Source organism: Sprattus sprattus, assembly GCF_963457725.1.
Source record: "Sprattus sprattus genome assembly, chromosome: 18".
NCBI lineage: Eukaryota > Metazoa > Chordata > Actinopteri > Clupeiformes > Clupeidae > Sprattus > Sprattus sprattus.
The window spans coordinates 27,661,913-27,688,829 of NC_137916.1; the positions used below are offsets into that span (position 1 = coordinate 27,661,913).

The window sequence follows — 26,917 nt, forward strand, 5'->3', positions numbered from 1 at the left end:
AGTTTCTCATAATCTGCTGCATAGCCTACGTGAATGAACAGTTAAAAACCAGACAAGCCTTTTTGTGAAGCCTTGGTGCCCTTATCGGCTGCATCGCCGTGCTTTAATGCTACATTTACAGACTGGCCTAGTTTATTGATAAGCCAGTGTCAGACATAAGTCTATAGCCTAGGCCTACCCTTCGATATCAGGTGGTCGACAATAATTGAGTTTCTGGGTTATCTGAAAAAAACAAAACACATTTCTAAACACATCCTTAAAAATAAATAAATAATAATAATCTAATTAGATCAGCATTTTGCTTAATAAAAACATACTGAGTTTACAGGCCTCACAAGGAGACCGGAGCCCAAATTATTAAGCATACATTAAAAGCAAGACTAAAAAGTGTAAAACTAAATGTTGAATCGAAACACTTTACGTAGTGAAAAGGTAAATGCATGACCTAAATAATTTGGTTTCACCGTAGGTTAAATTAATGTAAATGCCGATTTGAGGAATATTAAATGCATTTAGATTAACAGTGACTCACAAACGTTACAAACTGATCTATAGGCCATTAAGCAACCGCATATTTATTACAAGCACAGAAATCACAGACACAAAACAGCATTTGCAACATAAAACAGTAGGCCTGTACTAAGGTGTCCATTAGTGAATTTAATATTTAAAGCATATTACACAAACCCACCTCTAAAAGACAACGGTCAGGAAATGGCATGCCTGTCGACATAATGCTTAAAAAAAATAAAATCCATTACAAGGAAAACGCTACGGTATTCCTCTTGATTGGACGGGAGAAGACAAAACACGTCGAAACGTCTCAGTGAGAGGACCATAAACTGATAGTGCATTTATAAATCTGTCCAAAGCTTTCAGACGAAACAAAGGCAACGTAAACAAAGGAGTCTGAGGAGGCTGTCATTCAATGCTGGTCCACTGGACACTGTCTACCACTGCACTGGTAACCATGAACGATTACCATCTTACTGCTCGCCTGAACACCGAATTCCCGCGGTGAATCTTCGCTATTGTCCCAACTGATTCTCAAAAATAGAAGCAACCCAGCGTTGACGTTTTTCCAAGACGATGTCAATTGCAACCTACCCAGTCTCCGTAAAATCTAGAAAAAGCTACGTTGAACAAGGATACTCAAATATTGCCTTTCGCTCGTCTCACTGCTAATTCAGTCCCTCTCCCTCCGATTCCTTCAAAGGGATGCCTTGAAACCGCTTTATCGGGTACGACGAGGGCAGACTGAGCCATATTATGTTTCTTTGGCTCTGGACGAGGGTATTTTGAAACCGCTCAAGATCTTCTCTAACCAACATGTTTGCAACATAGGAAACATTGAAATCCCACTTACGAGTTGAAAAGTAATACACCTACACGTCTAGTTCAGTTTTTAATCTTGAGAGTGTTATATCCGCGGTGAAGTAGGACGTCAAACATTTCAGAACGGCATTGCACCCACGAAGGCTACTATGAACTTAATGCTATGCAATTTCGAAGGAAATAAAAGCCTAAAACCGACATATTTCTACAAGACAACATCAAACTAGTAGGCTACCTTAGACTACCAACATGAAGGGTTGCCTATTTAATGACCACGTAGTTACAAAATGACTTGACTAAAACAGCTACGACCAAACCATAAATCATTAGCCTATGTGAAATGCCTCTTCTCCAAAAAGTAGTCCATCGCCACTTATATAAATTATTTACGATAATGACTTGCCAGAGTCATCTATTGATAATTCACTCGCTTCGTCTCGATAACCGAAAGTGAATAGTCCGATGTTCAAAAGTAGACAATGCATGGTAACCCGAAGCTTCACTGTGTTGAACAGCCTCCATGATCCAAGACGTTAGTAAATAACAGGCGATTCTCTCAGAGTTTAACAGCTGGTTAAGGCGAGTGCATGTAGTCTGCACATTATCTTGCTGAAACGATGTGAAATACAAGGACGAGAGCGCACGGATAGCTAGACTAGGCTACATGCCGACTTGTTTAATGAATCAAAGTTAAGGCAAGATCCCGCGGCATCAGACTGTTATGCTCGAATAGCCTTAAGTAAGCCCCTTAATTTAGCTTTAAAATTGGCAGGACATTACTGTGTCCCTAACGAAGTCCGTTTTCGCCCATTTAAAATCTACGAAGCTTGAGCAGCCTTGAAACTGCCCTCAAAAAAGTCTCACTGCTTGTTTTGATCATTCAGCCTTGAAGTCAGGGGGGACTTGAAACAGTCCAACCTCCTTGGTCCATAATTGGTTTTATAGAGCTGGCGAGAAGCCAGCTGTTTACATCGGCATGACGGACACTTCCATCCGCCTATAGCAGACGTCTCTGTAGAATTTGTCAGGTTTTGGTCTATTGTAGGCGGGTCTTGTAAAACAATGATTGTTTCATTGCTGAAGAGTTCATCGAGACCTACGCAGGTTGTTGTAAGGGGCCTTCCTCCCCAAATGTCGTCCCGTAGAGCACCTTTGGATAGTTTCTGAATGGAGTTAGCGCAATCTTCCTTCAAACGGTTGGATCTTTTGGAGGACTTGGATTATTAACTTTAAGATTCGCCATTTCAAGTAAGAAGTCGTTGCAGAATGTTTGCGATTAAACCCCGGTTAGCTAAAGGTGTTTGATAAGAACAAACGGTAGTGTCATTTACAAATTCTGAAAAGGCGCGTAATTGTTCGAGTCGGCTACATTTTATTCGGAAACCCATTCAGTTGCCGTCTTTTTTCCTTTAGTGTTATGCATAGATACACTTTCACATAAATAGGCTATAGGCTAGGGAAAAGTTTACCAACTCTTGTTCGAAACAATCCGAGTAGGATAATGTTGAAACGTGGCCGACGACTCCAGTTCCACACCTAAAGTAGCTTATATACGTGACCACTGGCTTTACAAACTTTAATCTTGCTCATGATAAATTCGCTTTTACTCACATAGCCTAATTAAACTAGGGCCATGAGAACTCGTGTAGGGCTGACCATGGTATGTAAGGAAGGCGATGAAAACATGCTTTGTTGAATCGGTGAAAACACAGGAGCATTTGAGCGGCATCTGTTTTCCTCTTTGCTTGAGTAATTTTAGTTGCTTTTTCAAAAATAACACATAGGTAGCATAAGGAGAACGGAATCCATTCCCCAACAACAACGGTGTCGTGTAGCACATACGCTTAACGTTACCAATATTTACTCATGTCCGATTAAAGACTGCAGATAATCGTTAAAATACTTAGTTTAGCCTACTTAGGCCTGTTGTTGCTTTAATGCATTATTCTTGTGACCAGTTTACTTTTGTTGGGAGAAAAAAACAAAGCAAGTTGTCGATCTCTGTACCGTGACTGCTGTAGGCTATCTGCCTACCCTAATAGTAGAATCGTCAACTCTTTCGAGAAGACCAAGGTAGCTGCACAACCACACTTGTAAAGTTATGTTTTGTGCGCTTCGTGGTGACCACCTTTACGCTCCCACACATTGCTTTGTATTATGTGTTTAAACTGATGTCTACATATCAGTACGAAAATGCGTTTGGCCAGCATCAACCCATTTTATTGCTTTGCTTCAATCAGATGTAGACTATTGATCACTTTATTTTCAATTGCAGTGCAGCCGAGCTCAAGCATTTGGATGTGTCAACAAATTGAACACAGATGTCTTCTAAACAACGAAAAGCTGTGCCAATATAGGCTACGTTAATTTTCCTTTAAAACCACGAAGCCTAGTAGGATAGACGTCGTTTGATCGGACGCATCTTTGGATTACGACGTTAACTACGAAGTAATCGTGTTTTTAAGTGCATTACTCGTAGGCTACAACCTAAATTGAAAACACATTTGTCCGTTTAAGACAGATATATTTCTCAGTAAAGCCTCCCACTTGGGTGTGCACCATTTGGACGAACCAGTTGAAGTTCTAACATAGCCGCAAACGGAGGATACTATTTATATTGTGGGCAGAGCGTAGCACAAGAACGGCAACTTACGACTTCCTCTCGTTAGCAAATCTTCACAAAAACGGCAAGTCAAGTATTCGCCTGTGTTGTAGACTGTTTCTACAACATGCATCTGCAGGTCTGTTTTTAAAAGCTACTTCAAAAATACGACGTTTGGGTGGGCTATGTAAACACTTGGGCGATTTGAGATAGTTATGCTACATTTTAATATAAAACTGCGTCATTCTTCCACACGGGCCGCATCTTAACGTCGAAATCGGATTTCCCTTTAAATACAATAAAACGCTGTTAATTCTGATGTGTCGAGCTGAATCTCCCCTTATGCTTTTTTTAGGTCGGCAGAATGACGGATAAGCACTCGGATATGCCTGGAAACCTAAGGACAGTATAGCCAGGACTGGCTTATTCGGAATTTCCGATCGAACAATTTCTTTTATCAAGTTTACCCATTGTGGATGATGGATGGCCGTGATTTCGGACCCCCCAGATCTGTTCACGTCCCCCCTCCTTTGCTGTCGGGATTGGCAATGGAGCAGCACCGTCTTGGAGCAGCCGCTGCAGCCGGGAGAATACCCCCGTCCCCCGGTCACTTGGGCGCGGGGCACCCGGCGCCAATTCACTCTGGAAAATTCTTATCTTCTGCCATTAACCGACATTCTCATCACAGTGAGTATATTGGTTACTTTAACAATGGACATTTATATTTGTATTTTAAAGGCATAGTTTATATCTGAATTTCCGTAGCATAAACTTTGTATTACAAGGGAACCTAAATTGTAATGTTGGCTAGGCAGAGTTCTCTGGCCGGACGCGCTGCGAGCAGAACGTTTTTTTCTGAACTAGATTTAAGCGTAAAACATTTACAGATTTGCAGTTTGAAAATAAATCTAGGCTATAGGACAATACGGGTGTGACCGCAAAAGGCAAAATGTGTTAGCTAATCTATTCATGCCTACAATTAAATTGCATATTCGCTCTGTTTCAACGAATTAGCAACTACCCCGTTTTCTGTAGTTAAGTGTAACGTTACTGGCTTTCTACAGAGGGCCTGAGGAAGTAATGTTGGGCTTTCCTTTACATTTGGCTTAATTTAAGTAGCCCTATTTGTTGGTAAGTTCTGTCGTAATAAAAAACATTAAAAAAAATGACTAGTAGGCTAAGCTATGTAAATGCCATCCAAAAAGACGCAAGCTTCTTTTACAGTGGACACTAAGCATTTTGCCCATGTTTGTTCTATACAATTTCATGGCGATAAAATGTGACCAAGGCTTTCCCTTTTATTTACATTTTTGCTCAGATCACGGTAGTCTACACCACTCCGTTATTGCACATAGTTGTTAACAAGGAGGATGAGGTATAATAAATCGACTTCAGAGGGAGAACAAGGTTATTTAGCGACCGTATGAAGTGGGCCTGCATATTAGTTTATAGAACGCAAGTATTATTGTCGGTAGCAGCATGGAGTCAGATTTGCACTGTAATGTAATTCTGTTGAAATGCTACTTATCGAACTTCAATTTAAATGTTAGCATAGGCCTACCAAGTCGATGAACGCACCCTCACAAAGTTGCTAGGTCAGTTTGTCTAAGGTTGATTTTGGAAACATTTTTTTAGATACCCTAAAAATTAAAATCCATGTTGCAAAATGTCTTAATAATAAACACTTGAATAGAGCACTCCTGCCTTGCAAACTCAAGTATAAGTGTATTTTAACATGAAAACGTTATAAATAAAATACAGGCCTGCTATATTGTTAATAACTGAGGTTTACTCTGTGCATAGAATGGCTGTGTTTGCTGACAGGTTATTGTTATTAAGGAAATGAATGCACAGCTGTCTGCTGCCATTGAATTGTTTAGTTGTGACTGGCGAGGTATTACTCCGTGAAATGCATTTAAAAGCAGATTAAAATATTCACAGTGGGGGTAAAGACGATAAGCTTATTGAAGGGACAAAACCCACAAACTGAAAATAGATTCTTGTGCAACATCATGTTAGACAGTCTGTTGCTATGTACAAATGGGATGTGCAGATGTGAGCTGAGCTGCGCTGGTGCTTCTGGGGTCACTCGTCATCATTTTGGGTGAATAGGGTACAGCAATCCGAAAGGTTTTCAATGCATTTACCTGGTTGGGCTTAGAACGAGATTTACATTGTTAAATAAATCAACAGAGGAGAGCATTGTAACGATAGAATGTTTTCTTTTCTATAGTTGATGGCAACACCCAGAGCGCTGATGCTTCTACTAATTAAATTGTGGTCACAAAACATTTTTATTCACCCTTCATCTGACAGTGTGGCGAGAATAATCAATACTGTCATGTGAATCTTAATAACACCTGGTGTCCCTCTAAGCCATCTGTAATGAGAAATATAAAATTGGAAAAGATAGAACCAGCTGATTTTGATTGGACATGATGTGTAATAACAACAAACCACAGTCCGTTTTGTACGAAGAGATTCCTCTACTCTTGTGTAACCTCTGTTAATAGAGAGAAATTCTTATCGTTGAAACCATGTTAATCTGCGATGCGGTGCTGGCCTTTACGCTCTGTTTCCGTCACCATATGTCCCCTGTGGTGCGCTGGTCTGTACCATCAGCGAGGACAGATTGGCCCCTGCGCAGGTGAGCTAGCTCATGTCAAAATGGGCCTGACGACAGCAATGACCAGAGAGCTCAGAGTGCTCTTGCCTCTGTAGCATAAATATGCCTGAATTGGTACTCAGGGCTTTCTAGGGCAATCCCTTCGACATTGCAAAGATGCACTGTTGCCTTGATGCAAAGCAAAGAGGCATATGCAGTCTGCTCCCCTCTGTGGATTTCTTGTGCCCTTGAAAGCGCAGCTAGAGCCGACGTTTGACTTTTAATTTAATTAAGTCACGGAAGAGGAGGTACATTCTTATAATGGGTCTTATGATCTGTACATATTTCTTAACGTCTCAATAAAAGGCATTCTTAGTGCCACTTACTTTAATTGCTGTGTGACTGCCAATTATGCTGCGGTATATGTTCACCGGGTTTAGTTTACATTACTGTAGATATGTTCAATGATGAAATCTAAGCTCACTGTCTCTGACTATGCCTTAAACCTACTACACACCTCAGGAAAAAACAGTAAAAGGAAAGATCCTCCATGTTTTTGGTTGGCTTGAGTGCCCAGGATGGTAAAATTATTTCAGAAACCTGAAATCACTCTCCACATTCCACTCTCTGGACAAAAAGTATGTAATTAGTTTGTTCAAAGGTGCATTTTGTAGAGGAACTTCAGTTTTTGTTTGTGTACAATTTTCATTCCTTTCATCCTTATCCTTGCCAGACATTTTCTGACTGGTTTGTGCTGATGCAGACAGAACGGAGAGCTACACTAACCCATTGTAAAAACCATGTACGGCTAAAAAAACGGCAATTTTATCCCTCCCAAGAGGTGGAAATCACAGCAAACCCAAAATCATCTCAAAGACTTTACTTAAAAAAAAGCTTCCACATCCAGTATACTCAGGCAGTGGAAAAGCAGGGGTATGGAACATCTTTTTCACAATCTTTCTTGTCAAGTGTCTCCTAAAATCCCCACAGAACACAGACAGCGGGAACACAAACGATGTCAGGCGTGCAGTGCACATTAGTCAGTTTCTCTTTTTGTGTTAAAGGGGCTCTTGCGAAAGCAAGCGCTTGACTACCTTGAGGATTTAGCCGGACATTATTGATTGATATTTTTAATGATTAGTCACTTCACTTACCAGGAGGACAAATGGCATGGGCCTTAATGCAGTATATCTGCCCCCACACCCATTACTAGCTAGATGATTAACTTAGCAGGAGTATGATGCAATGCAGCTTTGATGTATCCCTCTGATTTCTATGTAAGGCGATGATAAAGGGCCCTTATTATATCCAGGGGGTTTGGAAAAGGCCTCTGATATGTTACTTGCTCTGATCAGGTGATGTGTGAGAAAAGTACAGTGTTTCTGAATGGTGCATGGAGGTGGGAAAGAAATGCGTTGAATAGTTACCAGGGATTCCAGCAGGGTAACGAATTGGACTAGTTGCTAATTTTAGAGGAGTGGTTGTTATCTCCCTGTCCTTTTTGTCCCTCAGTGTTGGTTTTCAGTCTTGTGTACACTGTGTGTTTGTATGTACAGACGTGATGAGATGACAGCCTTCTGTATAAATGCTGAGCGAAGGCAAGATATCTGTGTTGTTTGAATTTCCATTCATATGGTGTATTTTTAGGGCTTGCATTGATTGCCCTAATATTTCCAGCCTGTGAGGGTTCAGTTATCATTATTCAGCTTATAAATGGGAGCAGCAGGTGTGGGGAATCGCTGAAAACAAATGATCTGACCTTCACATAGCTCCTCACAGATGTAGATGGAAAGTCAGTGTTTGTGCAAGACTGGAAGTTGGATATCTGTGACATTCAGTTACAGGGATAAATTGACTCGGAATATTTTAACATGCCATTACATGCACTCTTGAGGAGACACATTCATAATCCTGTTTTGTTTGACAGCTAGGCTGTAGGTTTCGAAATACACAGCTTGCACAGTACTGTGACTGTGCCGTGTCCACAGCTTGGTCGCAGTCAGAGCAAAGAAAACAAGTAGCTGCATCTGTTGGTGCAATTAGGACTTCACTTTTTGAGGGTTATCCTGCTCTAAAACAACCTCAAGTAGTTAGAATACCACCCTCTTTCCCCTCAAGATCAAATGTATGCTTGTATGCCGTATTAATTCTCCATGAAATGGCTACTACGCTCCACGGTTGCCCCCCCCCCCCCCCCCCCCCCCCCAACAAGTGAGTAAACTGATCACAATCTCCATTAGAAGAGACATGCAGCTTGTCCTTCACGCTCCAGTCTGTAGCAAATGAACCTAAATTCAACTAAAATGGTCTCCATGCACACAAGCCAGCCAGCCGAAAACGCATCATGTGTTTATGGAATGAGTCAGTTTCCCAAGATCTGCACAAACATGACGGGCTTTCCAATAATAACTGTTAGATAGCCAAATCTACCCCACCCCCCACCCCCCACACACACACACACACACACACCCATCCCCCCCCCAACCGAAAAGGAGAGCAGGCTTTGTTCAGCCTTTTGCCATTCCCCTTTCTGTAAAACATGTGGTGTTGATTTTATAAAATATATGGTGTAATCACTGCGTTCGGCAGAAACAAATAGTCTCTTATCCTTTATTACTATCTTTTGAAGGCCAGCTTCATTTAAAAAATAGATGTAGTTCAGCTATGGCTTATCCCAGTATCTAAGGTCATCTGCAGGGAAAGTGGGTTTTTAAACTGTACACGTGTGCCTTGTTTGCCAAGCCGGACCAAAGAAATTAGGAAATGCGGCAGTCCTAAAAAGTTGAATTGTTGTCATAAGAGAACTTTCGTGTCGTGTCTGTAATTTTGATTGCCCTTTCATAGTTTTGTGTCAGGCTGGAAATGGGCTCTGCCATAAAGGACGTTAACAGAGTCACATGCTAAAAGCCCTCTGGATTGTGTGAGAGGGCCTTGAGCCTACACGGTCTTTCATGTGAAGTCCACTGTAGTGCAGAGGAACGTTAAGACAAGCTCACAATGCCTTTTTAGTCTCTAGTGTAAAATGAAGTTGTGTGCTGAAACCGGTTCAATGTTTCAACTCAATATCCCCTAAATGTACTCGAACCAAGATTGTGCAATTTGTTTTTGTAAGGAAAAATAGATTTACAGTTAAGTGTGAGGATGCTTGATTGGAATGAGCCACACCGGGCATCCAAAACATGAAAAATGCTGCAGTTATTTAATTTGGCAATCCCCGTAATTGGATATACACTGGAGCTAGCGATGCAGAATCTTAATGGTCTCTCTCTCTCTGTCTTTTTTTTTTCTTTTTCTTTTTAAAAGCACACCTCTGTGTGCCTATTTCTTTCCATTAACAGAAAGCATTAAACATTTTTTTTTAAAGTTAAGCTTATTAACAAGTAAAATGTGTGCGTGGAACCAAACACTCAGTCCTGAATTTTTTGAGGAAAAGCTCTCAGCGAAGCAGTCTGGACAGATGGATGTTATTCTTGGATTTGGAAACACAAACATTCTTTTCCTACACTCCTACTCATTAATGGCAGCATGGCACCCTCTCTCACTCAAGCCAGCCTGTGTTTCCTGTAGAAGTGGGGCTCTATCCGTGACTGTTTGCAGTGCATTTGCGCAACAAACCCTTCTGGCAAACTATAGGAATTTTCAAAAATGCTTTGGCAAGTACCACACACTTCTGTGATTTGCTTCTTGTTTTGTTTGTTAGCAGAAGCAGGCAAACATAAAGAGGTGTCGATGTACACTGCTGTTATACTTGCTTGTTTCAGTAGCCTGACTTGTATTGCAGAGTTGGGCCTTTGTGTGTCTGTATTCCACTCCTACACACGTTGGAAACTGAAAGAAGACGAAGAAAGAGGAGATCTACGAGGTTGTGGATAGATTGGTGATGCCTGTGACCCACCAACCTTTCACATTGGGTTTTGTGTGGGGACCAGTATTGATAGATTAGCTGTCAGATGGCTGTTTCATAAGGGAGAGTGGTATGTGTGATTAGGAACGAGGTAAGCAATAATGCTGAACTGTGTGACGTGGTGGTGCCTCAGCCATGGCTTATGCGCTCAGATTCAGTCGATCTACATTAATCTACTACAAGATTACACGGCTCTCTGATCCTTAAAAAATGAATTGCCCGAAAACCCTCTTCAAACTGCCAGTTAATGAACTTTTCAGGCCATTGTTCAACATGGCCCGAGTCTGAGTGGGTGGCTTAAATATCTCTGTGGCTTTTTTCATGTCTAACTATTATGTAATTGAATCCACACCGTTTTAAAATCAAGGAAGGGAACGGTAGTTAAGAGCACGCCTCTCCTCTAGGGCATGAAGTGTACGCAGCAGCAGCACACACACACACACTCGCCAGGTCCTGCGTCGTGTTCATGTAACGGGAGCGCAAATGAAATGTGGAGCGTGCAAGGCATCCTGGGAAAATGTAAATGGTAGTTTGATGCGGAGAGTTTTGAAGTGAGGCGCCCCTGGGAGTGTGTGTGTGTGTGTGTGTGTGTGTGTGTGTGTGTGTGTGTGATTGATCAGTGTTCACATTGAGCATCAGGCATCAGGCTAGGGTCTGGCGTTCCGGGTCTGCCTTTGGTTTAGGGGCGGGTTGGAACGCCCCTCCACACACACACACACGGCGGGTTGGAACGCACGGGCCCTGCTGGTTGGCCGAGAGATGGGAGGAGACTGCTGACATTTTCCTCTCCTCTTCTGTTTTTTTTAAACTGAATTTTGAATTTATTAACATATATACATTAAGCCTAAAAACCTTCCCCTAATTGATGTTTTAGGCTCTCTCTCTCTCTCCCCCACCCCCCCTCTCCCTCTCTCCCCCCTCCCCTCTGGTAAATGCCCCAGAATCCATTCACTACTCTCAGCCCCCTCAACATCCACGTGGGCTCCCTGTTTTCAGGCAGGCCCATGGAGCAGGGTTATTTATACAGCGTTGTTGCTGGTGTGTGTGTGTTTCACATAGGTTGTGTATCCTCTACTAGCACAAGGGGACGGGCTCACCCAAGGGCACTCGGAACAGATTGGCATGCCTTTATATATATTTTTCCCTAGCCATCCAGATTCAGTGTGGACCTCTGTAGCGTGCATGGCGTAGATCATGGGGTTTTGCAGCTTGTCTTCAGCTTGTTATCACCCAGAGATCGAGTGAACCAAATGGCTTGAAGTGTAGCTAAGGGCGCACATTAAAAAAAAGCAGCACTCCGTTTGAGGCACAGCCCTGTCATTTGATGTCCCCCCCCCCCCCCCCCCCCCCCCACCCTCCTAAAAAAAGAAATCCCTTTTAATTTGGTATTTATTCATTCGGCCGTTTGAAGGCAGCAGCTACAAGCGAGGGCCTTGTTGCCCGAACTTGTTATACTTAGAGAAGAGGAACAACATCTCTCCAATAAGGCCCAGAAGCGATTTGAGGGGGGGGTAGGGGTTGGGTGGGGGGGGGGGGGGGGGGAGGGAATCACTTGTAAAAGCAGACACGGCCTCGGCAGTCCAGGTGGTATCATTCTCTCCCCGCTCTGTACCGCGCGTTGCCATGTTGTGCTGCACTGTTCAAGGTGAAGGGGAACATTGTGGTGCTGGAGGAGCTGGCGGCGGGGAGGTTTGGCCGGTTAGCCCACTCGGCTCGACGACGATGATTTGTTGGTGTTTATTTAGCGGCGGGGAGAGAGTGGTGAGAGCTGAATTAATTGTCGAACGGTGCTGCTGCTAGCTACTCCGGAGCTCCTCGTCCTGTGGCTCTCTCTCCTCTTGGTGCGCTGCCAAGCAGCGGCCATATGAAGCATGTCTCTCATTGTGTTATCCCCCCCCTCCACACACACACACACACACACACACACGGGGGGGGCTGAAGCCCTTGAGCTCAAAGGGTGGGTTGGGGGGGATGGTGGCGGTGGATGAGTAGTGATGTCAGCTGTGGTGGGAGTGACGGAAACAGAGGGAGTCTCATAAAGAGTGAGTGAGAGAACAAGCGTGCACATATAGAGGACGAGTACAAGTAGTTGGGGCGGGTGGGGGGGGGGGGGGGGGGGGATAAGGGGCCGGGGGAGGGGGGGGGGGGCGCAATGTACACTTTCCCCTTTTTGCAGCCTTGACTTCCCTCTGAATTAAACATAAAGTGTTTAGTGTCCTGGAGCAGAGCGTACTCCCCTCCCTCCCTCCGTGGGATAGGCACTCTGTGTGTGTGTGTGTGTGTGTGTGTGTGTGTGTGTGTGTGTGTGTGTGTGTGAGAGAGAGAGTCTGGAATAAAACGCTTAGGCTGTTTGGCATGCTCATGTCAATGCGCTTCATAGCGCCTCTGATGCTATCTCTGCAAGGCATGTGCAATGCTATGTTGTTTTTTTATTTTTTTCTTCTTCTTCCCTCTTTCCATTTTTTTTCCACTGCATGACTGGGGTTTACCAGTTATTACAGACGAGTGTGTGTGGGGGGGGGGGGGGGGGCGCGCCAAGCTCCTCATGTGCATCGGAGGGCCTCCTTTCCCGTGGTTCAAAGTATATTTCATCACGGTTTTCCTCTGCGTATTACATCCTCAGGAATCCAAGTGATGCCATAAAAAAAAAAAATAACGCTCAATGCGTTCTAGAATGTTCTTGCTGCGCGAGAAGTGACTGGTTCATGAGGTGCTTTGCTTTGATAAATCCCTCATTTAACATCTGCCATAGATGGCGGGAGGAAAGGCCTTATTAAATTGTAATTTGACGGTTAGTGATTTGAAGGCTGATGAGATCAGGTTTCTGAGCAGTGTAGCCCTGTGGCCTAGAAGGCCTACACCCATGTCAATACGCTTTAATTTCAACTCTGTGGTCTAGTCCTGTGTGTGTGTGTGTGTGTGTGTGTGTGTGTGTGTGTGTACATACTTCAGAAAAGCCTCCGTGTAAGAATTTGCTCTTTTGCTCAGGGGCATGAATCACACGGCAGATTATTTTATTTTTTCATGAGGATTGTTCCTTCCCACCGTCCTGAAACACTAACCTCTGCTTTTATCGGGCGTGACATACTATATTCCTCCTAGTTCAGCCTCACCCGTTCTATTATTTAAATAGTGAAAAACCCCTATGTGCTTGCTTTTGTGTTGTGATGCATTTCTTGTAGTGTGTGTGTGTGTGTGTGTGTGTGTGTGTGTGTGTGTCTGGCTGCCTTGCTAGCCTTCTGGACCTGTTTATTTACTGCTTGTGATAAAGATCACTCCATCATATATACACAGGCCTGATCTTTTAGATAGCACCAGATTTTTTTCTTTCCTCCCTGAGGCCCTTTTGCATCTGTGTCATATAGAGCGAATCATGACTGAATAATAGGTGGGGTGGTGGTGGTGGTGGTGGTGGTGGTGGTATGGTCTGAATGTGGTCAGGTCTGTAGTAAAGCACCCACACACTGACGCTCCCTCTCTCTCTCTCACACACACACACACCCTCACACACACACACACATGCACGCCACAGAGAGCGGCCACGTACGGCGTGTTGGCCTGGATTAAGCCGTGTTTCTGAAAAGCCAACAAAGGATGAGGAATGAAACCCAGCTCTCGCGTCTGTCGCGGCCTCCTGCCTCGGCCAGAGTGCTGAAGAGGCCCAAACTATTTTTACCCCCTCAGTTGTGGCGAGAGAGCCGCCGTCCCGCCCTCCTCGCGGTAAGACATTCCTTGTGCCCTGTTTGGTTTACCAGGGAGCGAAATCTTGCATGTCACTGTTTGTTCAGCGTGTAAGCACTCACTCTTGTTCACGTCTACCAGATGATTCTGCAGGCCTTTGGGTAGTTGGATAGTTTAGACTGGCACTGGGAGATCACGCTAGTACTGTTATTAGCGGTTTAACTTCAATGGCGTTTGTTATGTTCAGTATATCCCCTATGGGGGCCAGGCCTGATGTGTTTTTCGAGAGCAGCGATTAAAGAGAGAAGGGAAGAGTGAATGCCCCGGAGTGCTAATCAGTTTTTAATAGATTTCTTACGCTGCTTCAAGGAATTATTAGTCAAACATTTGGCTGTACAAAAAGTCTTTGTTTACAAATAAACCATGTGCTAATATCCAAATTAGGTGTTGTTTTGCAATTACAGGAAACGCATATAAAACATTTAACTGTAAAGTACGTTTTTTTTTATCTTTTTTTTTTTTTTTGCATTCACATTTTCCTCCTATAACATGTTGTAATTATGTAGTTTCACAGAAGGTACAGAAGTAGATTTCTTATTCCTGTGTTCTGTTAGACTGGTCTTTTAAGTTTGAAATAGAGGGTGGGAGAGAGGCAAGATGTCTGTTGTAGACTGGAGCCCTCCCACAGTCACTCTTATAGCAGCAGGTTGCTTTGGAAGACGAGCAGCAGGGTATTTACGATTAGGATGGTAATTTTGGGTGATGTCCAGATATGTGTGTTGGCAGGGGAAAGCACCTTTTCCAAGTAGTGTTAGCACTTTCATTTGAGTTTCTTCCTCTCTCTCCCCAACCACTTTCATTTCCATGCTAAGTTTCTACGTGCTTGGGCTTGCTCCAAAATATGGAACCAAAACCATGTTATCTTTATTGTAGTCATTTTTTTAAAAAAAAAACTAAAAAACTTCCACACTGACCAAATAAAGCTATTTTAGACTTGTGGTTACTTTTTGTTTCCCCTTGGTAAAAAAAAAAAAAAAGAAGTTTGACACAGAACGTGAATAGCTCCTTATTGGAGAAAGTGTGAAATGTGTGTTTAACAGCCCACACAAGGTTTGAAAGGTGGATTATGTTACCATCTCACCTTCCGCCCCTCTCCCAGGTGAATTTCCCTCACATGCGAAATGAAAGAAGAACCATTTATGTGGAGCTTGCAGTCAAAAGCATAAGGAATTACATTATTTTTCCTTCCCCGCCATCTGGCTCGGAGTCTCTCTCTCTCTCCATGCATCTGATGGAGTCAAGGCCGTCACTTCCAGGCCAGCGCCTTGTTCTGTTTCGGCGCTGTGTTGTCATCGCTCCTGTGTTACTGGGCCTTCAGACTGGGGTGGCATGTGAAGGGCACATGATTCTGCACAAGCCCAGTGAACATTCTAGTGTTTGGCCATGTGAGCGGGAAATGTGTGTGTGTGTGTGTGTGTGTGTGTGTGTGTGTGTGTGTGTGTGTGTGTGGCAGTGAAGAGAAACAGAGCGAGGCCAACACACATATGGGGCTAAAAGTACCGAGCCAGGAAAAGCATGGCCAAACATCAGTAGTCCCCCCCACACACACACACACACACACACACACACATACGGTCACTGTTCCTGACCATGTACTGCTCTGCAGACGCTTATGTGTTTTGTAATGAAATCACAGGGCTTATCTTCACTGGTAGAAATGACTGAGGGTGGGAGAGTGGTAGCACAGCTGCTCCGTGAAATATCATGTGTGACGAAACGCTCGGGCTGTAGTGTAAATATACACTGCACGCCTGTGCATGCTCTCTGTGTGTGTGTATGTGTGTGTGTTGGTGGTGTGTTCGGCCCTGCACATCATTAAGCGCGGTCACGTAATTGCAATCCAGTGCAGAAAAAATTCAGTGCCGCCCCCGCAACAGACTGCAGGTCACCAGTATTATTTAAGCACTGCCTTGTGGCTTATAAAACACTACGCCCAGCATAAATACAGCAGCCAGGCTTTGAACAGGCAGCTAACAAATGTTATGTGTTTAATGGCCTCGGCAGCATTCTCTCCCCTCAAAGGGAAGCTGTATGCTGATGACTGCAGATGTGTTTGACCTTTTCTAAAGCTCCCTCCTGCACTCTTGTGCTCTCGGCATAGGACACACACACACACACACACACACACACACACACACACACATACATACACACAGTTACCTCTCATAATCTTCCCTTGCCAGCAACCCAAAACATGTAACCATTTACATTTAGTTGTAAAAACAGAATATAGTTTTGCAAGAAATCTTTAAGTGCTTGTTTTTGTGTGTTTTCTTTCTCTTAATATTGATATATGTTCTTGACCTGACCAGGCAGACTCCTGCCCAATGTGACACTCTTCAATGCAATTTCAGGCTTTGAGGTCTAAATGAGAAGCCCACACTTGAAGCATAGGTGCACATCCGTCAGACCAAGATGACCTCAGTAGACAGAACCCACCGATGCAGTCTGCAATCATTTTGTCACTCTTCAGGCAGGAGCTCTGGGGGGCGCGGGGAGAGATTTGCAGTATGTGTGTGTGTGTGTGTGTGTTTTTGTGTGTGTGTGTGTGTGTGTGCTGAAGGGGTGCAGGAATTCAGCTGATTGTATAACATCCAGGTGGACGTGTTGGGACTGGGAGGTTCTGACGTGGATTTGGCCCTACATAGGTGCCATTTTTGATCCACGGGAAGAATCCCAGATGATTTGGTTTGTTGAGAGGCCGTTAAGGGAGTGAGTCTTCAAACGATGAAGCCGTGAAGGCAGCTGCTTTTATTCTCTCCAACTGCAAACCACTACTGCCTAAGACTCTCCAACAAAACTATTCTTTTTTTATTTAACGTGTGTATGTGCATGCTCTGTGTGTGTGTGTGTGTTCTACCATGCATAGGTCTGTATGTGGTTCCACAGCCCCCCCCCCCCCCCACATCTTTTTGAAATGATTCGGTTAGAGTGCAACTATGAGGTGATGGGGTGTTTCGTGGCATAACCTCAATTACAGTGCTGTTTGTGCCTCGGCAGTTTCCTGCTATTGTCATGTGGCCAGGCGGAGCCGAGGATCATGAGGGGGGGTATCATCATGCCACGGCTGTGTGTCAGCCCTGAGTCACGGCACAAGCACTTCCCCTTTTCAGGCGGCGCAGGGCAGAGGGCAACGGTCATTCAAACGGTTTTCTGTTTCTCTTGTTTGTTTTGGAGGGAGGGAAATGGAGGAGAAACGGACAAGAATGTGCTTCTGAACCGTGTTCTGTTTATCCCACGCCTTGTCAACTCTCTGTGTGTCGCATTGAATGGTTTTGCTTCAGAACCGCCCTCATGCCAAGATGGCACGCAGGTGCCTGTGCCTGTGTGGATGTGCGTTATCAAAGAGCTTTAGTAGATTTGCTGTTCGGCTAGATGTTAATTAAGTGGCTGTTGTCCAACTTCAGTTTTGGCATCCATGTGTAATTAATAAGTGTGGTGTAGTGGTGAAACCCACTTATATTCCCGATATTCGGCAGTGCATCTTTGGGAGGCGTTCTTGGGTGCTTTCAAATCAGACGGTGTGGGGGCCGTCTGATCTTATTCTGTTTATGAGACTCTTAACGTTAACTTTTACTTTAATATCTAATGCCACTACAGATTGTAATGGTTGACTTCTGATGCAGTCATGACTAGAGCTTGTTCCTCCTTGTTCTATCTCTGCATTGTAATACCTTGTCGTCTTTTTCGCTCTTGTCTCTACTCTGGGAAGCCCTCAAGTCTGCTGTTCAGAGGAGGGAATGCAACTGCTTAAGAGGGGGCACTGTGGATTTTAATGGCTTCGCCATCCCCCCCCCCCACCCCCCCACCTCTTTCTTTGCCTTGCTTTAAGGCCTAGATTCCTAATTAGTGTCCTTCTCTTTCTCTAATTTACAACTTTTCGTGCTGGATTGTCTTTAAGGGCCTGTGTTAATTGCAGGGGGTATCGGTAAGGGGTATTGCGAAAATGCTGTGCACTGCCTGTGGGTTGCTGCTGGGGCTAGCAGCGCCAGCAATTAGGAAATTCCTCCATCCCATTCAGCCTGTCTGCGACTGTGGCCCACAGTGAGGCTAATGGGGGGAGGGGTGGGGGGGGAGAAGGGGATTTGGATTGAGATTGGGATGGGGATGGGAAGAAAACCTTCCGTCAGGGCCCCTTGAAGCACTCTGGCGTTGAGGAAGTTGAACTGTTCCTGACCTAATGAACTCTCCTGGCTCCGTCTATGCTCGCAGACAGGCTAGCAGCTCAGTGTCTTAAAAAGAAAGTAGACCGATTTAAATAAAATGACACAGGCTGGAGCTCGGGCTGAGGATCACCTAGCTGTGTGGCAGTGAGAGAGACGCTCGTGGATGGGCAGAATATTTAAAAGATAATGTGGAACAAATTACTTTTTGTCAAATTTCTTGAACATGCCCTCCAGGCCGTTCCTCTTTTGGTTTACGTGTCTCGCCTGATAGAGTTGAAGGAGCGGCTTAATGTTTCTGTTGGTAGTTAGTTGACTCATGCTGCCTGTGCTTTCTCTGTCACTCTCACTCCATTACTTTTACACACACACACACACACACACACACTCTCTAGAATGTTCGCTGGGCATACTTTTTTTCTTCTTCTTTCTATCTGTCCCTCTCTAAGCACAAGGCACCACCAGCAGCGACGTGTCTGCTCGGGGGTTCTGTTTTATTTATTAGACAGGAGCTACCATTTGCATTGTAGCCAGTGGAGCAGATCACCACTGTGTGCCTTTGAGCGTACAACTTGCCCTAAAGCACTGCACTAAAGGATCCCGCCGTCAAAACAGCTTTACGAGGGGCTGTGGCGGCGTGCAGGTATTGAATTCAGCACTGTGCTCGCTGGAAGAGCCCCTCAGAAAATAAATTGTGTGTGTGTGTGTGTGTGTGTGTGTGTGTGTGTGTGTGTGTGAGGCCCTCTTCCCACCTGGCATTAACATGCGTCTTGGTGAACTAATCATAGGTGGATAGCTCTTATGTGTATCAGTTCAGGCCGGCCATTAGAATGCGTCTCCACAAAATGCATCTTGAGTGACCACTTGTGATCGGATCTCACTCTGCCGCTTTAAATGCAAATAAATTGTACATCATTTCCATTCGTAAAGACCAAATACACGAGAGGGCATCAGGGGCAGTGTCCCCTCACTTCATTCACTGCACCCACTCTCCACTCAAAATTATTTGAATTATATATTTTTTAAAGTATCTTGTATTTATAAACTCTGCCATGCATATCAATATAACAATAAAATCTAACAAAAAAAACAATGACTTACTTAAAAGTCTAGGCAAAAAACACATTGAGGTTACCCTAATAGGCCTGTCGTCCTGGGCTCAATGGAGTCTGATGATCTGTGAACGGCTTCAACTGAACTTAATGTCTCCCAGTTACAAATTGATCTTTGCACTGCACTTATCTTTCATGTAGGCTATCTACACATTTGTTTACTCAAAGGCAGGTGTTGCGATTCTGAAATGTGAGCACTCTCAAATGAAATCTGGATTGCTGTTGACCTCTTTTTTATTTTGTGAAACTTTGCTGCTTAGCAATAACTGTTTTTTTTTTTTGTTGTTGCTACGGTTAGCTTATGTAACCTTGAAGGAGATAATGCTTGGAGTCTACTGGATTTTTCACATATTTTTTTTTTTAAACTATGAAGCACATGAGGAAACAGCAGCAGAACCTGTTGCAGCAGCTTATGAATGAGTCGGTGCACTAGAGTCAGCTAGCAATGCAAGAAAACAGGGTTTACGCAGTTGTCAGTTACCACGAGCTAATGCTATCTTTTTGTTAATATTGAATTGTCTTTAAATAGAGGACACAGGCTGTATCAGCTGAATAGTGTTTTGGGAGATTCTTATTATTTGCAACCCAGAGCTCTAGAAAATCTTGATGATTTCCAGCTGGGTAGAGGGAAGAAAATGGGTGAGTCAAGTTTGCCTGTTGGCCTCCTTTGTGCTTTATTGGTTATCAAAATCAACTTTGATCTTTTATCCAAGATGTTTGACACACTTGTAATGGTCTTTTTTCAAAATGTTCAAACATTGTGGACGAAGCCAGCTTTGAGTGCGTACTGCCGGTTATGCCGATGATGTCTGCTGAGTAGGCGGTCCTGTGGTTTGTCCAGGACTCATTAACAGCGTTCACACCGTTAAAAGAATGTGGCCATATGCAGCAGTCCAAGTCCACACCCAAACGTGTTCTGATCTTCATGCCTCCCCGATGTGTATTGGGCACATTCACTGCTCTACTTAGACCTGTGTGTGTGTGTGTGTGTGTGTGTGTGTCCGTGTGTCCGTGTGTCCGTCCGTATTGGGCACATTCACTGCTCTACTTAGACCTGTCTGCCTGTGATGGTGTCACCCAAGACACATGTGTGCCAGGTGTGAACAGGGCCTGAGAGAGGGAAGGGGGATGGATTTGGAAACACTCTCCTGCTGTTGCTTGGGGTCTGGAGTGTGTGTGTGTGTGTGGGGAGCGGGGAGCGTTAGTGGTATCTCCCATTCCGCTGACAAACGGCTAACAATACAAAATCTGCTGCTACTGCTGCTACTACCAATGACCAGCGTGCTCACTGCCTTAGGGTTGTAGCTTTGGTAAATACATTATCAGTGACACTATGATTATCTGGCACATACGATGAGCATTTCTCACTGGCCACCCTCTTTAAACTTGAGCAGTCACTACATTCTCTCTCAGATAAGTGCGGTTACCTTTTACTTTATTATTATTATTATTATTATTATTATTATAATAATAGTAATCTTACTGCTCCGGGTTAGTGTCCATAACTTCATTGTGTGTGTTCACTGGGTGCTGTGTGTGTCACTACCCTGGATGGGTCAAATGCAGAGGTGGAATTCAGAGTGTGTGTGGCTACACCACCTCAGCCATAGTCACCTTTTTTAATAATAATATTACATTTATGAAATGGTTTTAAAACTGCATTCAACAGTCACCACTTTAAGTGGTTGATTTGTTTTGTTATAATCTCACACCTTGACTAGCCCATCCCCCACCCCTCCCTTGTAATACCGTCTGGTTAATGTTTAGATGCGATGTAAAGGGTTCGCATCTGGTGACAAATAAATAACCTCTGCCTTGCAGTGCAGGACCCCTAGTCTGTGCTCTCTGCAGCTCAGACCCCTCCCTGCCCCCCAGGTTAATTGTATGCTGACCTCCTCTACAAAGACCCCATGTTGCTGTTTATTCCATGTTGTTCCTCCTCTGGTTGTCATGCTAATTCACTGTTTACACATGCAAAGAAAGCCCATTGTGCCACTGTTGAGGAAGTGTGTGTGTGTGACTGTGTGTGTGTGTGTGTGTGTGTGTGACTGTGTGACTGTGTGTGTGTGTGTGTGGGTGTGTGTGTGTGTGTGTGTGTGTGTGTGTGTGTGTGTGTGTGTGTGTGTGTGTGTGTGTGTGTGTGTGTGTGTGTGTGTGTGTGTGTGTGTGTGTGTGTGTGTGTGTGTGTGTGTGTGTGTGTGTGTGTGTGTGTGTGTGTGTGTGTGTGTGTGTGTGTGTGTGTGTGTGTATCTTTGTGTTAGAAGAGCGAGATGGAAAGGGCGGGGGGGGGGGGGGGGGTAGATAAGTCAACGAGTGTATCGAAATCCATCTTTGGTGTGTATAATGGGTGTGAGCGGAGCGGGTGTGAGCCGCCCATGCTGGCTGCGTGGAGGATATGTGGGAAAGGAACAGACTCCCTTTGGGCCCCGGGAGGGGGCGGGCCTCACCCCTGATGGATGCGGCTTGTGTCCATACGTCACGCATGACTGACTGGTGCACCTCGCCCCAACACCACAGCGTTTAATTCACTGATTTAAATGCAAAGAAAGTCGCTCCTCAAAGCACTTTTGCACTGCCAGGACTTGTCTTGTTTCTGATATTTTTTTCACATAGGAGAGAGTGAGACAAAGAGTTTAGTACTTTCTCACCCATCAAAACACAACGCTTTCCAAGCCCAAGGCATTTGTACCTTTTTTCTTCTCTGGCACTGGAAGTTTTAAATGAGTTCAGCAGATCTCTATGGAGTAGTCCAGCTGCCACAAGAGCTGTGGCTTATTATCAGGAGGCAATGGAGGCTAGGAAACCACGATGGAAGTCTGTGAACTAAATACTGTACATGTACCAGCGTCCTCCTCCTCCTCCTCCTCCCAAAGTCATGGCCAGCAAGGACAGAACAGGGAGTTTTTTTTTTTTTGCTTGTTAGTTTAGACATTTCTGTTTCTGTACTGGCACATCTGGAGGCTTTTGTAATGATGGCTATCATAACATTCAGGCTTTATTCATCATAATTGGATTGTTCCAGAATAAACAGCCCACTGATTGAAGTCAAATGGCTCCACAACCTCAAACTTGTTTTTTGACTATTGGGTAGTGTTGAAATGGAACAGAAAACACATGGTTGCGTTATAGTGTGTGTGTGTGTGTCTGAGATGCCAGCGTTCGCTTGTAACACTGTAAGGCCTGTTTGTCGGGTTTTATCACACTCTTGTCTGCCATTCCCTGACGGACTCTTCTCTTTCTTCTCCTCTCTTCCCTCAGGTGATGCCTACCCAGGTGCCTCCAGTAGCTTCCTCAGCAGCTATGTGAGCGGCTCCAACCCCCACGCCACGCATGCCACCCACGCCACCCCCGGTGCCCTCTCCTCGGAGCCCTCCTACAGGCAGCACAACCCCTCCGCCATTCCCATGGCCCAGCTGTGGGCATCCCATGAAGGTAAGGGCCTTCTCCTGCTCCACTTTTTTTTTTTTTAAAGATTTATTTTTGGGCTTTCATCGATAGTTGTAGTGAAGAGTGGGACAGGAGAAATGACATCAGGCCAGAATCGAACCTGTGTCCTCCAAGGGCATCAAGCCCGAATGTGGTCGGGGCTACTGGTTACGCCACAGTGCCCCCCCCCCACATGCTCCTCTTTTTATGTGTCTTATTGATTCATCTTCTCCTCACCTCGGTGTTCACACGGCTTAAAGGCACAATATGCAACAAATATGCTTCAGGATTAGGGTTAGGATAAGCAGTTTAACCTTAAAATAACAGCTTAAAAAAAATTGGGGCGCTACAATGACTTTTAATATGGAGAATTGCGTACGTGCCAATGGCATAGCAGGGTCGATAGGCATATAACTGCCTTCTGTAGTTTTGCCTGCCGATGCCCGCCGACCTGACTTTGATTACCTTCTGCCGATCTAGTAAGTAGCTTATTTGCCGTCTTGCTTAGTCTTGTGTTGCACATGATTGGTGTTTGACAGTATGACAAACTAATTACTCAACTACTGTCCTTACACAGTCAAAGTCAGCACATTTCAAGAGATTTCGTTAGTTTTAGCTGCCAGCATACCTTTAGCGAATAGCTATTAATCCTTAATGCACCTTTAAAGAATGTGGCCACAACTGAATGTGGTCTGAGGTTGTTTTTTTTTCTTCTTCTTCTTTCTTTTCTTTTTTTTTTGTCCTCTTGGTTCATCTTCTCCTCGCTGCTCAGTCAGCCCCCCAATAAGGAGGCTTGGCGTGGGCCACCATCACTTGGCAAAGCAAGGGTCCTCTCTTGATGGAGGCGATGGTTGACTGTATTGAATTTAACGATCAGGTTTGTTGACGCTTCACTGGACTGGAAACAAAGGCCAGATGCATAAATGCAGGAACTGGGAAGAGGGGATGGCGTTGAGTTGATTTGGGAACGGGAAGGAAAAGGGGGAAAACAAAAAATAGGGCAAGCCCGACACGCTCTGTCAAAACAGGCAGGGGATTTCTCGCTCCCCTTTTTGTATTGGGAATTAATAGGAATTGAATTGGGAGAGTGTTGGAATATTGTGCGGGCTTTGCTCGGAGACAGATTAAGGCAGGGGTTTGTGTGTTTGATAAGTGCACATCTGAACTGGAGCTAAGGGCCTTGCAATGCATAACATCAGTTCATGTTCAACTCACTCACTTACTCACTCACACGTGTGCACACACACACACACACACACACACACACACACACACAAACACTCTCAGCTCCTTCCCTGCCATTTTGAAGTCAATAAGCTAAATTTGTATGAGCCTTCTGTCGGGGCTGTATAGAGAGCAATAAAAATGGTCAATTTTAGCCCAGCAATTTCATTGCCAGACAGACCACATCTGTCAGACAGACCATTTGTAATAAATTTCGCTCCTAAAATGGCTTGTGTTCATTACTAGACAGGGAGTTGTGGTTACATGACACAAAAGTGACAGGAGAGGCAGAAGTAAAGGGTGGCTGGATTGTGATTTTTAAAGAATCATACCGATAACTGGGCTGCCATTCATTTAAGCTAAGGTAAAAATCTGACAACGATATTTTTTAAAGTCAGACCCATTATTATCCTTTAAGCATACGTTTGACAGGGGCATTTTGGTCCATTTCAAACCCATTTAATAGGTTTTCTACTAGTTTGCACTTAGAGCTATTCAGAGAGTTTGGTTCCTCTTTGATTTCAGAAAGTGATTTTTCAAGCACACTCTGCACTTACACGATGCTGTTCTTAACGATGATGTGGACTCTTTAAAGGCCATTCATTTTTAATGGTTGGAACTCATTATTTATTTCCATAGCCTACCAGATGTCAATTCATAAGCTGTAGGGGGAGTACTCAAATGCTTCTAGTGCTATTTGGCCATTTTGTGTAGTAGATTTTTTTTTTTTTTTTTATGTGTGTTTAGTGTGCACCACACCGAGCGGCCAGCAGTGAGTTTTAGTATATGTGTATGTTAACTACAGCCTACTGCTTTCGTGTTTTTTCCTTTTTTTAAAATCTTTTAAGAAAAATAAACACCTTCTTTAGGGCCATAATGTGAAGGAAAGCAATTAATATATTGGTGCTTCCTGCATGTCTTGCAATTACAAAGTATTGATTGGCTATTTGCACTTTGCTTTCCATCTCTATGCCAATCCTAAAGCAATCTGGGTCGGGCCAAACTTCCAAAATGCCTAGCTACCAGTCCAAATACTAATTCTGATAACAGGAAAAATGTAGCTTAAGAGCTGATTACTGATTCAGCCGATGATCTGTCATCACTTAGCCTAATGCCTATTAATGTATAATATCTCAATGCCTCACCTACATCCATGCAAGTGGTGGAGCAGTGTGTGTCCCCTCGTCACCCTGTTCCTATTGTACTCCTGCATTTAATATCAAACATTTGTGTCTCTTGAATTGTACAAGAAGCCAGTTTTTTAAAGAAAATGGATTCTTGGCACGTGTTCACACTCCGTATAACGTCCCAAAATCTTGAAGGAGTACACTGCCATTTTGAGCAACCTCTGATTCCGAGTGCAACCAAAACGGGATGTGAGCAGATAGCGAGAGAGAACGAGGGAGTGGGAAGAAGAAGAAAGAAAGAGACCCAAGGAAGGAGAGAAGGAGCGGGGGGGAACCGTGGCACGGCTGTGGGCGTGTTATTAACTAGGCTTTCTGAAGGGCCTTGTATCCACGGCTGCTTTTGTTGCCGCTGAATTGTGTCCTGAAGCCTTGGCACGGATCATGCCGCGCCTGTGCCGCTCTGCCTACATAGAAATGTGATGAATAGCTGACATTGAAGTGTACTCTCTGTCTCTCCAAAGCCTGCGAAAATATTTGAACATGCGTGTTTATTCTAAAGGGTGCACCTGCCCCCTATTAACTACAGGGAAGGAGAGGTGGCAGCTGCGGAATTCTGCTATTTTTATAGAAGGAGGAAGAAACAATTCGTGTGTGTCCTTCCTTGCATGTGTGTGTGTGTGTGTGTGTGTGTTTAGTTTTTTCTTTCTTTCTTTTGGTCTGTGCTGCTGCGTAAGGAGATTTTCAAGTAAGGGGGAAATAAAAAGATAATGCAGCCTCGAAAAGATTTATCTTTTGAAAGTTTAATTAATAAACATGAATTGTTGCACCGAGCGCATGATTGAGTTTGTCGGCGCATCAGCCTCTCTCGCTTGTGAAGCGGCTCTCTGCGCGATAACCCCCAGAAGATGTATTTGACTTTAAAAAGAGGCAATCTCCATGTGTGTGTGTGTGTGTGTGTGGTGGTAATGCTTTGCTGTGCAAAACCCGCCACATGCTAGCCTGGTCACAGATCAAACAGACTAATGCTAGCGTCTCAGTCCTCCGCTGTGAAGTTGCAGTCTGGCTCCGCGCTCCCAACATCATATTGGAACTTTTTGATCTTTTATACACAACACAGTGTCAAACATTCAAAGCAGTCACATTCACCATCAGATTATTTTTGCATGTGGTGTGTGTGTGTGTGTGGCTCTCTCATAGTTCAAATGATTTTATGTCAAAACCGCTGTTGTTTTTTTTTTTCTTCGGTTAGTAAGCGTACACCCAGAGTCAGTTGCTGGCTATTAAATGTCTGAAAGCAGATCTGCTAATGGCCGTAAGTGTTCACCTTTGGACTGTGCAGTCAGCCAATGGGTGGAGGCCCTGTAGGCTTGTCTGCCAGGCCTGTGATTGATTGGCTGCTGTCGCTGCTTGCTGTTCCTGTCACGCACACACACACACACACACACACACACACACACACCCCAGTGAAAGGCTAGCACTCTTTGGCCGGACCGTCCTGATGGATGTGTTGGTTCAGATAGACCCTGTTGATACTGAAGGGGATGCGTGGCTCTGGTTTCAGGCACTGGCTGTGAATGAAAGGGGTGTGTGTGTGTGTGTGTGTGTGTGTGTGTGTGTGTGTGTGTGTGTGTGTGTGTGTGTGTGTGTGGTTAGATTCGGTTGATTAGACTTGGGGTGT

At 44.3% G+C, this 26,917-nt stretch overlaps 1 protein-coding gene across 1 annotated transcript in view; it reads left to right on the forward strand.

The window, feature by feature from the left end:
• Positions 1 to 2,461: 2,461 nt before the first annotated feature.
• The window catches only part of tnrc18 (trinucleotide repeat containing 18), a gene marked incomplete at its 3' end in the record, with an annotated part of 70,956 nt that continues 46,500 nt past the window's right edge, over positions 2,462 to 26,917 (forward strand). The window contains exons 1-3 of the mRNA XM_080856919.1: positions 2,462 to 2,583; positions 4,293 to 4,624; positions 22,721 to 22,894. Coding sequence (XP_080713045.1) covers positions 4,414 to 4,624; positions 22,721 to 22,894 — 385 coding nt within the window. The 5' untranslated portion in view covers positions 2,462 to 2,583; positions 4,293 to 4,413. The remainder of the gene's footprint in view (positions 2,584 to 4,292; positions 4,625 to 22,720; positions 22,895 to 26,917) is intronic.